A 13537-nucleotide genomic window follows, 5' to 3' on the forward strand; every position below is an offset into this window, starting at 1 on the left:
GAAGACCTTTCTCTCTGTCTCTCTCTCTCTCACTGTCTAACTCTGCCTGTCAAAAAAAAAAAAAAAAAAAAAAATTAAATTGAGGGACTGCTACTGTGGCATAGCAGGTAAAGTTGCTCCTGTAGTGCTGGCCATCCCATATGGGCTCTGGTTCGAGTCACAACTGCTCCACTTCCAGTCCAGCTCTCTGCTATAGCCTGAGAAAGCAGTGGAAGATGGCCCAAATCTTTGGACCCCTGCACCCATGTGGGAGACCCAGAAGAAGCTCCTGGCTTTGGATTGGCGCAGCCATTGCAACCATCTGGGAAGTGAACCAGTGGATAGAAGACCTCTCTCTCTGTCTCTGCCTCTCTAATAAATAAATAAATCTTAAAAAAAAAAAAATACTGTTACTGAGAGCAGACATTTAGCCTGCTGGTTAAGATGCCTGTGTCCCACATTGGAGTGCCTGGGTTCAAATCCCAGCTCTTGCTCCTGACTTCAACTTCCTGCCAATTCAGACCTTGGGACACAGTGATGATGGTTAAACTAATTGGGTTTCTGACCCCATGTAGAAAAACTGGTTCCTGGCTCATGGCTCCAGCCCCAGCCTTGCCGTAGTTGTTAAGGGCATTAGGGAAGAGAAGCAAAGGATGGGAGGACTCTCCCTCTCTCTCTCCCTCTCCCTCCCTCCCTTCCCCTGAATTTTCCTCAAATAGATTAATTAAATAATAAAAATACTGATATTAAGCAAATGGAAAATGTGTGTTTAAATATACCGCTTAATCTTTGTTGTTATTATTTCAAACAAATATGTATTGATCACCCCTTTGTGCAAAGTGACTTCTGGCACATTAATGTAAATGTTTTACCTACAGTCTGATGTTGTACAGTTGAGAAGAGAGCTATCAGGAAAATATTTTAAGTCATTTGAATTACCTTTTGTGAAAATGATCTGGAACTGTGCTTAACCAACTATGTCAATGTTCTTTGCTTTACAAATCTAAGGAATTTTAATTATGCCATGTTCAAATCTTTTAAAATAGATTTTGACTATATTGTCAGCTTTATTGGATATGTTAATTTTCTGTGAAGGTAACATTTTATGTGAATTCTTATTTTAAGCTTCTGGGAGCCAATGGGAATGCAAACATCAACTCAAAACTTCGCTTGCAGCTGTATTACCCACCTACTAAACCTAGATCCCAGTTAAATGTTGTTGAGGTGTTTGAATGGTGGTCAAAATGTCCCAGAAATCGTTATCCATCAACATTGTATGTAACTGTGAGAGGATTGAAAGTTCCAGACTGTGTAAGTAATATCACATATGAATGTGTATTCTTTATTGCTGAAATTAAATTGTGATGTAATATTTTCTATTTATAAGAGATACCATTTCTAAAATTTTTTTTAAATTTTTTTGACAGGCAGAGTAGATAGTGAGAGAGAGGGACAGAGAGAAAGATCTTCCTTTGCTGTTGGTTCACCCTCCAATGGCCGCTGCGGCCGGCGTGCTGCGGCCGGCGCACCGCACTGATCCGATGGCAGGAGCCAGGTACTTATCCTGGTCTCCCATGGGGTGCAGGGCCCAAGTACTTGGGCCATCCTCCACTGCACTCCCTGGCCACAGCAGAGAGCTGGCCTGGAAGAGGGGCAACCGGGACAGAATCCGGCGCCCCGACCGGGACTAGAACCCGGTGTGCCGGTGCCGCAAGGCGGAGGATTAGCCTAGTGAGCCGCGGCACCGGCTAAAATTATTTTTAAATGATAGTTTAGTAGAAAGGTACCTTGAGAGATTATATATTGAGTCTGGAATAGTTGATACTTAAAAGATACTTAAATTAATTTTTTAAAATATTGAATGCATACTTCAGTGTTGGGAAAAATACTTTGTTATTATTGGCTTTTAAAAATTAAAGATAAGAGGATAGCTTAAAACTGGGCTTGACAAATATTTTCCAGTGAAGGGCCAGATCAGTAAGTATTTTGTGGCATGAAAGTAGCTACATAGACATAGGTATACAGTAACTAAACAGACAGGCATGAAATGTCCCAGTAAAACTTTTGCAAAAACAGTCAACAGTCCAGCTTTGGTTTATGGGTGGTTTGCTGACCCCTGACTTACAGGTGTATTTTTCACAGTAGGTTTACTGGTTTTATTTTACTGGTTTTATTTTAAAACCAGTAATTTTCCTGCTGCTGTTTTCATAGATTAATATTACAAATGATCTTAGGAAAATATCAGTCCTAAAAATAAAAATTTTTTGCTTTTGTCTTATTATAAGACATTAATCTTTTAAGTAAGTTGCACATTCTATAGCTAGTATTATATACTGTGCCTTCAGGGTGTGAATGGAGTAAAATAAAATTTATCACTAAGAAATGAGAATTTAAAAACCTTTGGATTTTTATGATATTAGTTTTATGATTTTAAAACCAAAGGTACCATAATATTTCAGAACCACAGCCTAATATCTATTTTAGGTATTGCTAAGGAAGTGAAAGGCATTTGGCATGGTGGTTAAGATGCTGCTTGGGATGCCCACATCCCATATCCATGTGCCTGGATTCAAGTACCAGCTCTGCTTCTGATTCTAGCATCCTGCTAGTGCACACTATAGGATGCAACAGGTAAAGGCTAAAGAGCTTGGGTCTCTGCCATCCCAGATGGAGTTCTTGCTAGACCTAGTTGGAGCTCTTGGCTTTTGGCTTCAGTCTGGTCCAGCCCTGACTGTTGTAGGCACTTGGGAAGTGAACCAGTGGATAGCCGATCTCCATCTCTGCCAAATTAAAAGAAGGAAAAAGGGAAAGAAGAATGGAGAGGGACAGAGTTATTAAAACCATTTTATGTAGCTTTGGAATCATGTTTTTGCTTCAGACTTTTTTTTTTTTTTTTTTTTTTTTTTTTTTTTTTTGACAGGCAGAGTGGACAGTGAGAGAGAGAGACAGAGAGAAAGGTCTTCCTTTGCCGTTGGTTCACCCTCCAATGGCCGCCGCGGCCAGCGCGCTGCGGCCGGCGCACCGCGCTGATCCGATGGCAGGAGCCAGGAGCCAGGTGCTTTTCCTGGTCTCCCATGGGGTGCAGGGCCCAAGCACCTGGGCCATCCTCCACTGCACTCCCGGGCCACAGCAGAGAGCTGGCCTGGAAGAGGGGCAACCGGGACAGAATCCGGCGCCCCGACCGGGACTGGAACCCGGTGTGCCGGCGCCGCTAGGCGGAGGATTAGCCTAGTGAGCCGCGGCGCCGGCTCTTTGCTTCAGACTTTTAAAACCTTTTTGTAGGACTGTAGTATCAATCAAGCAGCTTTTGTTTATTGTAATATTGTACAAATAAAAGTAGATTTTTTTTTCTAGATTGCATTTTGAAAAAAATTTACATTTTAAAAATATTTATTTATTTTCACCTAATTGAAAGGCAGAGTAACAAAAAGAGAGAAAGCAGGAGATAGACAGGGAGAGAGAGATGGATCTTCAGGCACTGGATCACTCCCCCAAGTACTTAGGGGAGTCAGGACTAGACCATGCCAAAGCCAGGAGCTCAGAACTCCATCCATGTCTCCTGCATTGATGGCAATAGATCTAAGTACTTAAGCCATTTTCTGCTGCCTCCCAAGATGTATTAGCAAGAAGCTGGATTGGAGTGATGGTGCTGGGATCCCAACTAGCACTCCAGCATGAGATAGTGGGCATTGCAAGCAGTGAATTAAACAGCTGTGCCACCACACTCACCCCTGAGTATTTTAAAGACAGTGTGTGCTAGAATAGAGAAAAAGGGAAACACGATAAAAGTTTTCTCATTTATTTTTGACATTTAGATAAAGCCATCTTACCGTTCTATGATGGCTCTTCAGGAAGAAAAAGGTAAACCTGTGTATTGTGAGCGTCACCATGAGTCAACTTCCGTTGAGACAGAACCTGGATTAGAGGATTCAAAGGAAGTGGTAAAGTGGAAACGACTGCCTGGGCAGGTGAGGTGTATAACTTTACACTATATACTACTTAAATGTTATATTCATATTATAGATAAATTCAGTACCAGTTAGGCATGAAAAAGAGATTACTTGATTTTATGGAGAACTGATTGTTTAGAAAGTAATTTACTATAATTTTTCATCATTCTGTTAACTTGCTTTTCTCTTCCTCTGTGTCACAGTAAAGGGGCTTAAAAAAACAAAATCTGCTAAATTTCAAGTCATGAACCAACTTTTGCATTTTAATATTCACTGATTTGTACTTTTTAAATGCATGTTTTTTAGGCTTGCCGTATCCCAAACAAGCACCTCTTCTCACTAAATGCAGGAGAACGAGGATGTTTCTGTCTTGATTTCTCCCACAATGGACGGATATTAGCAGCAGCCTGTGCCAGCCGTGATGGCTACCCAATTATATGTGAGTGATAATCCATGCTGTGTAATCTGATGGTAGTCTGTGTGGAAGACATTCTTTGTTTCTTTTTAAATTCATTGAAATCGTAATTTGACTAATCCCCAATTAAACAGTTTTCTTCAAATAAAGAAGCAAGTGTTTTTATAATAATTTTGCCACTTTTCGAATAAGAAAGGGAAGAGATGTGCAAGTCGGCACATGCTCAAGCTGACTTACCTCAAACAGTAGAGTTAGAAACATACCAGGGGATTCCAATTCAATCCCATCAAGGTGGCATGTACCAATGCCATCTCACTAGTCCCAGTGATCAATTTCTGTTCACAATTGATCATAATGATAGGACTAAGAACCAAAGGGATCATATAAACAAGAATAGTGTCTGCAAATACTAGCTGATAGCATAAAAAAGGGAGAGAACAATCCAACATAGGAAGTGAGATACACAGCAGACCCATAGAATGGCAGATGTCCTAAACAGCACTCTGGCCTCAGAATCAGCCCTTAAGGCATGCGGATCCGGCTGAAAAGCCCATGAGAGTATTTCAGGCATGGAAAGCCAAGACACTCTGGGGGAAAAAAAAAACCTAAATGAAAGATATCCGCAAGTGAGATCCCAGTGGAAAGAACGGGTCATCAAAGAAGGAGGTACCTTTGAAGGGAAGAGAGAACTTCCACTTTGACCATGGCCTTGTCTAAATATGATCAGAGTCAGTGAACTCAGGGGGCTTCCATAGCCTTGGCAGCTCATGACAAGAGCCTAGGGTGATTACTGAGGCCATAAACAAGAGTGTCAATTTATTAAGTCAACAACAGGAGTCACTGTGCACTTACTCCTCATGTAGGATCTTTGTCCTTAGTGTGCTGTACATTGTGATTTAATGCTACAACTAGTACTCAAACAGTATTTTTCACTTTATGTTTCTGTGTGGGAGCAAACTGTTGAAATCTTTACTTAATGTAGGCTAAACTGATCTTCTGTATATAAAGAGAATCGAAAATGAATCTTGATGTGAATGGAAGGGGAGAGGGAGTGGGAAAGGGGAGGGTTGCGGGTGGGAGGGACATTATGGGGGGGAAGCCATTGTAATCCATAAGCTGTACTTTGGAAATTTATATTCATTAAATAAAAGTTAAAAAAATAATAATAATAATTTTGCCACTTTTCTTAACAATAGCTAACCAAAAGTATAATAAATGATCAAATCAAGGATGGTAAATGTATTTTTAAAACATACAGAAAGATTTCTGTAAATATTTTCAATTTTAAATATAGAAAGTTAGAAGCATTAAGGATTAATAGATCTCATGAGGAATTTTAGCCAAAGTGGTTAGTTTATAGTACTATACTGATTTTAATTATGAAAGCCCACAACTTTGTCGTGCTCTAGAACAGCAAGAGTTGGCTAGCGAGTGACTAGATGAGACTTCTCATTATGATAGGGAAGTCAGCGGAGAGGCCAAGAAAAATTATTTCTCTAGTTTTTTAGAGATTTTTTTAAGTGAGCATTATCATACAGTGTAGACTAAAGCTTTGAATACTCTCCCGTCCTTTTGGCTAGGTATTCTAAACAGCTCTCCTCTACAGGAAGTAACCTTCTCACAACACCTGCCCTATAAGCTACATGGCGTTGGATTTTCCTCAGCTTCACAAAAGTTTTTTATTCCTTGGTTTCCCTTTTCTTCAGTGGAAGCTCATAATTGACTTGATTGGTATTTATTAAATAAATATTGCTCCCCGTGAAATAATAATGGACTTTAAAAATATGTAATTATTTGTGTAGTTTGATTACCACTATGCTAGCTGTTCTTTGAAAAGCCTTTTCTTAGCCTCACCTTGTGTCACCACTTGAGGGAGCTGTGGTGTTAAATGATACCTCTGGTTGTTTGAGCGTGTTATTTACACAACACCTGTACTGAGCAAGGTCAAACAAGGCCAAGTCCTGAGAATAAAGCCACTTGTGGAGCCACTAGACTGTCAAAGAGTGATAAGTCTTTGGGGATGTGGCTTTTGGTGGTGGTAGTGAGGAGCCAGCTTCTGCCCGGCTCCAGATTTTCATTACTTCATAAGGCTACTTTAGAGTTTAAGAGAGAAGGATGGATTAGGGCGACGTAAAGCATGATAAAGCTCAGTATTCTTACCGAGATTTTACTTGAGTAAATACAAACTTTATTTACTCTCCAGAGTTCTGAAAAATGCTGATTTTAACAGTTTTTACCAGTTTTCTTGTTGCTTCTCCAAGGGAGCAGACTTTCCAAGATTCTGATTTTGCTGTTTCATCCGAGCTGCTTAATATTTTAAAGGACAGTATGATTTTACCACTACGTGAAAGTAGAGACTAAAAACTTTGTTCAGTTTAGTGTAATTTTAGATTTCATTTTGCATATAATGTAAATAATTCAGTGTTTTGACTGTCACATTGAGTCACTATTAATTCCTTCACTTTGTTGGAATCTTTTTCTGACAGCATAGTTTTCATCTCTCATTACTTCAGATAATTAAAATTTTGGTTGAAATTTCATTTTCAGATCAAATAATATCTTAATCATGAAGTGAATTACAATGCAAATGTCACTTATTTGACAAGAATAATTCATTTTATATTATGCACTTTTATATATTATAAAATTTTATGTGTAAATTTTTGTGTCTGAAGAAAATAAAAACTATCCTTAAGTAGATTTTTAAATTGTGTTTACACTGCAGATGTCTTTGGTTATAATTTTGTTACAAACAGAGCTTGACTTATGCATAATTTATTTTTAATAAGATTTATTTATTTTTTTAAATTTTATTTAAGATATACAAATGCCATGTATTTCATATATACAGATTCAGGAACATAGTGACACTTCCCACCACTCACACTCCCACCCTTCTTGCTCCTCCCTCTCCTATTCCCATTTTTATTTTTTACAAAGATATATTTTCAGCTAACTTTATACTCATAAGGTTAACCCTACACTAAGTAAAGAGTTCAACAAATAGTACCTTCTCTCCCAACCATGCTCCTACCCTTCTTGTTCCTTCTCTCCTAATCCCATTTTTATTTTTTACAAAGATATATTTTCAGTTAACTTATAAGATTAACCCTACACAAATTAAAGAGTTCAACAAATAGTATGAAATAAAAAAAAAAAAACACTGTTCCTCAACATTTGAGACAAGGGCTGTTAAAAATCATTGCATCTCAAAGAAATTATAATTTATTTGTACTTACTGAAATGAAAGTCTTCTGTCTGGAAACATACTAATTTCTAAATATTTTCATTAGTATATGAAATCCCTTCTGGACGTTTCATGAGAGAGTTGTGTGGCCACCTCAATATCATTTATGATCTTTGCTGGTCCACGGATGATCGCTATATCCTTACTTCGTCATCTGATGGCACTGCCAGGTTTGTATACCCACGAACTATGTGCTGTTACATGCTGTTTGTCTTTAAGAAAAGCAGAGGAAATACAAAGTGATACAGGCTTTCTTGTTTTTCAAACCCTGTGAAGGGACTGTCATAAATATTCACCGTGCAGAAGGACTGACTAAAGAAATAGAAATAAAACATTTTTATTGAAGACATTTTTCATATATATATTTTATGTATGTACAAGGTAACATTTGTAGCCTTCACTGTCTTTCAGTCATTATTGTTTAGTTAATACTTTGAGATGAGATTATTAAACATGAGATTTTTTTTTTCTAGAACATAAGTGTTAGTGGCAGGGATTTGTGTCTTCACTGTGGGCTGGCTGCATAGACTGGAACCCAGTAGCACCCAAGACATGGCTGTAAGGGAAATAAAGAAATAGGTGCTTTTTGCTTTCATGGCTCCAGAGATTATTAAATATTTGCTCTTTTCAGAATGTCAGTCTGAAAATAATTGATTCCCTTTAAATTTAAAATCTCAAACATTTTAAAATCTAATTTTTAAAGTTTCATTTATACTTTAGTTAGCTACTTGTTCTATCTTGAATGTCTTTTTAAAATACTACTAGAGCTTTTCAAGATGCTTTTTAAAAAATTTAAAAAGTTTATTTATTCATTTGAAATACAGAGAGGGGAGAGAGAAAGAGAGAGATCTTCATCTGCTGGTTCTCTCTCCAAATGGCCCCAACAGTTAGGGCTAGGCTATGCCAAAACCAGAAGCCTGGTATTCCATCCGGGTCTCCTACAAGGGCAACAGGAGCCTAGGTATTTGAGCCATCATCTCCTGCTACCCAGGCACATTTGCAGGGAGCTGGGTTGGCAGCAGACTAGCAGGGACTCAAGCCAGCATGTGTATGTGCTGTGCATACACCATTTCATCTGATTCCAACAGCTGTTAGGAGCATGCACATCTTTTTTATAGAGTAGGAAACTGATAGAGCATTTTGAGATCTATACCCATTGCTCTTTTACTTCTTTTTTTAATTTTCTTAATTTTATTATTTTTATTTTTATTTTTATTTATTAGGCAGAGTTATAGACAGTGAGAGAGAGTCAGAGAGAAAGGTCTTCTTTCTGACATTGGTTCACTCCCCAAATGGCCGCTATGGCCAGTGCACTGCGCTGATCCGAAGCCAGGAGCCAGGTGCTTCCTCCTGGTCTCCCATGTGGGTGCAGGGACCCAAGCACTTGGGCCATCCTCCACTGCCCTCCCAGGCCACAGCAGAGAGCTGGACCGGAAGAGGAGCAGCCGGGACTAGAACCCGGCGCCCATATGGGATGCTGGAGGCGGAGGATTAACCAAGTGAGCCACGTCTTTTACTTCTTTTGCTTCCTTGATCTCAACATGTTGACTTCCGGTGTCTGGGTCCTTCTTCTATTAATCTTACCAACTTTTTTCTCTGTATACAATGTCTATTTGATTGAGATATTATGATTGTTAGTTGGTATATATTTAAATGAGAAAAGATGACAGTTGGTAGCAGTTCCTTCACTGTTGAGCTGAGAACCAACTTTCACTCCTTAACAATGGCTCTAAGAACCTAGCTGGTCTGCTTGTTCTTTTAGCACAGCCATTCTGTCTGATGACAGGTAATGATCAAGAAAAATATTTCACTTGACTGAGATTTGCCTATGGTTTTGTAAGTCTTACAGTCGCCTGAGCTCTCAGTTCTGCTGAGCAATCCTTTTATTCATCCTTGTGCAGCATCTTTTTCACATTCCTTTGGCAAAAGCTCCCAAACCTGACCACCTACGAAATTCTATACACTCAATCACCAGTCTTCCCCCTTTCATTAAATGTGAACTTTAGCCATATGTGAACTTCCTATATTTCCCTCCAATTTTCCTTATAATGATTATAAATTCACCCATCTTTACCTCTTTTTGTCTCTCTTAACAAAGAGATATGGAAATAGCCTCCTTAAAACTAATTTTTGACCTGTGCTTTTAATCTCAATCCCTTAATCCATAATTCTGTCAGATACACTGTTTGCTACCCCCTCTAGTCAGTGTAGTTCCTTCCTTTCTGTTGAATTTGATCTTTCCTTTTGGAAACATGCTCCTATCTCCTTTCATTAAAAAACTTTTTTTTCAATTCTTCCTTCCTTCTAGATTACCATATTATTTTTTTTTCTGTCAATGCCATAAAGAGTATTCTACACATAATGTCTTGACTTCAACCCAGTTAATCTGGCTTTCATTCCCACCGTGCTGTATAAACTTTCTCTCAGCAGTGTCTTGCAAATTTGCAGACCCGGTGGCCAGTTTTGCTGTATACTCTGCCTTCACTGCTGTAATTCATTGTTGTCCTGTCTTGGTATATTTTTAATTCAGTGGTTTTCTTTTTGTGACTGACCAGTTCTATTAATTCTCTCTCTGCTTTCTTTTCCTTTGGCTTTTCACATGTTTATTCCCAGGATCCTGTACTTGATTATTCTATGCTTATCTTACTTTCCGTCACCTCCCCCAGCTTTTTATTCTTTAAATATTTATTTATTTATTTTTCTGAAAGGCAGAGTTACAGAGAGGCAAAGGCAAAGTCAGAGAGAGAGGTCTTCCATCCACTGGTTTACTCCCCAGATGGCTGCAACGGCTGGAGTTGCCCCGATCTAAAGCCAGGAGCCAGGAGCTTTTTCCAGGTCTCCCACGTGGGTACAGTGGCCCAAACACTTGGGCCATCTTGCACTGTTTTCCCAGGCCACAGCAGAGAGCTGGATCAGAAGTGGAGCAGCAAGGACTCGAACCAGCACCCATATGGGATGCTGGCACCACAGGCCTGGGCTTTAGCCCACTGGGCCACAGGGCCAGCCCCTCTTACATATTTTTTTAAAGGCAATCCTTATCTACTTGTCTCCCAAGCCATAACCTCTGAGTGGTGCTCATCTCTCCTTTTTTTCCCACATCTAAGGAGCACAGAATCTCTGTCCCTCCTAAAAGGCTTACCATCTATCCTGCACTCTTCATTGCTTTTGACTTATCTCAAACTCCTTTTGCCTTTTGCTTTAATTGTGGCTATTAAACATTCCCAGTGTTCAGTCTCTAGTTGCTGTGTTTCTGCTGTGCTAAAATTCTCCTTTCCAAACCATATTTCATAATGCCTTAACTTAAAACATACTTGTGTTTGCCTTACGCATTGAAAATTCGTCGGATTCCTTAGCATGAAATAATAGACACATGCCTCATTGTATCCTTTTCTTAGGCATGTTCCATGTACTCTTTGTCTCTCAACATCTTATCTTCTTTGGCATCTTCATTTCCTTTTACCTTACCTAATCTTCCTATATCTAAATATCCTTTTCCTATCTTTCCTAGCTAACTTACTCTTCCAACATAAATTCAAGAAGCAGCTTTGGTGAACAATAGTGGGCTCATAGCCATCATTTAAACTCCAGCTCAGACTTCAACATTTCTTGAAGCCACCTAGGTTTTTCCATGCATAATAATTTTTTTTCCTGAGGCTTTAAAATTTATATGAATTTGACGGTTTTCATCATAAAAATATTATTGGGAAAGCATTAATTGAGTGAAGAGAGAAGCATTGTAGTTAGAACCAAAAAAAAAGGAGGTTTTTGAAAGAGGTTGTGAATATTTATAGTGAATAAGCAAAAGTCAAAAGGAAGAGAATGGGGCCATCTTTGTGGTGTAGAGGGTAAAGCGCTGCCTGCAGTGCCAGCATCCCATAGGGATGCATGTTCTAGTCTCAGCTGCTCCACTTCCCATCCAGCTCTGTGCTATGGCCTGGGAAAGCAGTAGAGGATGGCCCAAGTCCTTGGGCCCCTGCACCCATGTGGGAGACCCAGAAGAGGCTCCTGTCTCCTGGCTTCAAATCTGCACAGCTCCAGCCATTGAGGCCATCTGGGGAATGAACCAACGGATGGAGGACCTTTCTTTCTCTCTCTCTCTGCCTCTGCCTTTTGGATAAATGAATAAATCTTAAAAGAAAAAAAAATGGAAGCGAACTAGACTCAGTGATGCTACCGTGTGGCAGAAGTGTGGATTTCTGCCCATGTCATCTTCTATTTTTCTAGGCATCACTGTCATAGTGTCTTCTAAGTAACCATTTCCCAATGGGTAGCTGTCTGCCTCGTGAGTTAAGCTTAAATCCACTTAGTTATTCAAAAAACTGTGTTTTTCTTAAATCAGTAGTTTCTATTACTAGTAGAAATTTTTCCCATGTGTAAATGACTCCCCATTGACCCCATGTGTCTCCCCATTCCCCCTCTTCATACGTTGCTCTCTGATATGTTTTTTATTTCCTAAATCTAATGTGTTTTGCATGCTCATCCTTGCTTTTTCTGGTCAGCCTAATTTATCCCCAAACCCACTAATATATTTTTATCGTGGATTCTACCATTGTTATACCTGGGTAGCAAAAGCCATTATTGATACCAGTTCAATTTTTGCACCAAAAAAGCTTCATTTTTATTTATAAAACATTTTACCCATTTTAATGGTATTGAACTATTTTGAAGACATGTTTAATTTCTGCCAGTACCTCTAACAATAATTAGCAAGCAGCTAAATGTTTCTTTAGCTTTTAAACTAAGCTTTTTTAATTATTTATTTTATTTATTTGAAAGAGTTACAGAGAGAGGTAGAGACACAGGAAGAGAGGTCTTCCATTCACTCGTTCACCTCCCAAATGCCAGCTATAATTGGAGCTAAGCTGACCTGCAGCCAGGAGCCTGGAGTTTCTTCTAGGTCTCCCACTTGGGTGCAGGGACTCAAGGACTGTGCCATCATCTGCTGCTTTCCCAGACACATTAGCACGGAGCTGGATCACAAGTGGAGCAGCTGGAACTTGAACCAATGCCCATATGGGATGCCAGCACTGCTAGCCAGGACTTTAACCCTCTGTGCCACCGTGCCAGCCCCTAAACATCATAATAATCCCTTCAAATTATCAATTTTATTCTTTTAGTTAAGTAACATTTCATGTAACATACATTCATGGAAAATGTTACTTGGCAAAAATGTTTGTGTAATGACACACATGGTTTGTTTTACTTGAAAACATGTTCTTTCAATTCCTTCATTATTAGTATAGGTTCCTAGTAATAGACAATCATATCCTGTATTTTATGCAGCTGCTTGAAAACTTACAGAATGTTATTTTTGAATACCAAATGTATTTTTCTTTTATCTATAATTTTAAAAGATTAGCATAAATCCCCAGAGGAAAAATTAATATATTCTCCTAATTCTAATAATGTAACCAAATACAGAAAAAATCCACTATTCCACACTCACACATTACCCGTGTATTGCTAGAAATTGCCCGTTGTTACAAGAAAAAAAATTGCCCATTTTGCAAGAGTAATTATTTAACCCTTATAACCGTTTATTCTTTTGTCAAGATTATAGCAGTGATAATTTAAAATAAAAAAAAAATAGCCCTTGTTTAAAAGAAGAAACAATGAGAAAATATGCTCCCTGGGGCTGGCACTGTGGCATACCTGGTAAAGCTGCTGCCTGCAGTGACAGCATCCTATATGGGTGCTAGTTCTAGTTTCGGCTGCTCCACTTCTGATCTAGCTCCCTGCTATGGCCTGGGAAAGCAGTGGAAGATGGCCCAAGTCCTGGGGCCCCTGCACTCATGTGGGAGACTTGGAATAAGCTCCAGGTTCCTGGCTTCAGATTGGCTGAGCTCCAGCCATTGTGGCCATTTAGGGATTGATCCAGGAAATGGAAGACTCACTCACACTCTCTCTCTCTGCCTCTTTCTCTCTCTGCCTCTGCCTCTCTCTCTC

General features: G+C 39.2%; 1 protein-coding gene across 16 annotated transcripts in view; it reads left to right on the forward strand.

The window, feature by feature from the left end:
- The window catches only part of AHI1 (Abelson helper integration site 1), a 231607-nt gene that overhangs the window by 58374 nt on the left and 159696 nt on the right, over positions 1–13537 (forward strand). For all 16 annotated transcript variants that reach the window (XR_016233697.1, XR_011388506.2, XR_016233694.1 and 13 more), the window contains 4 exons: positions 1105–1290; positions 3795–3947; positions 4236–4368; positions 7638–7761. Coding sequence is in view for 9 of the 16 variants with exons in the window: in XM_008263550.5 (XP_008261772.1) it covers positions 1105–1290; positions 3795–3947; positions 4236–4368; positions 7638–7761 (596 nt within the window). In the remaining 7 variants the exon portion in view is untranslated. The remainder of the gene's footprint in view (positions 1–1104; positions 1291–3794; positions 3948–4235; positions 4369–7637; positions 7762–13537) is intronic.

The sequence above is a fragment of the Oryctolagus cuniculus genome, chromosome 5 (assembly GCF_051225735.1).
Source record: "Oryctolagus cuniculus isolate XC-2025 breed Fujian yellow rabbit chromosome 5, ASM5122573v1, whole genome shotgun sequence".
Lineage (NCBI taxonomy): Eukaryota > Metazoa > Chordata > Mammalia > Lagomorpha > Leporidae > Oryctolagus > Oryctolagus cuniculus.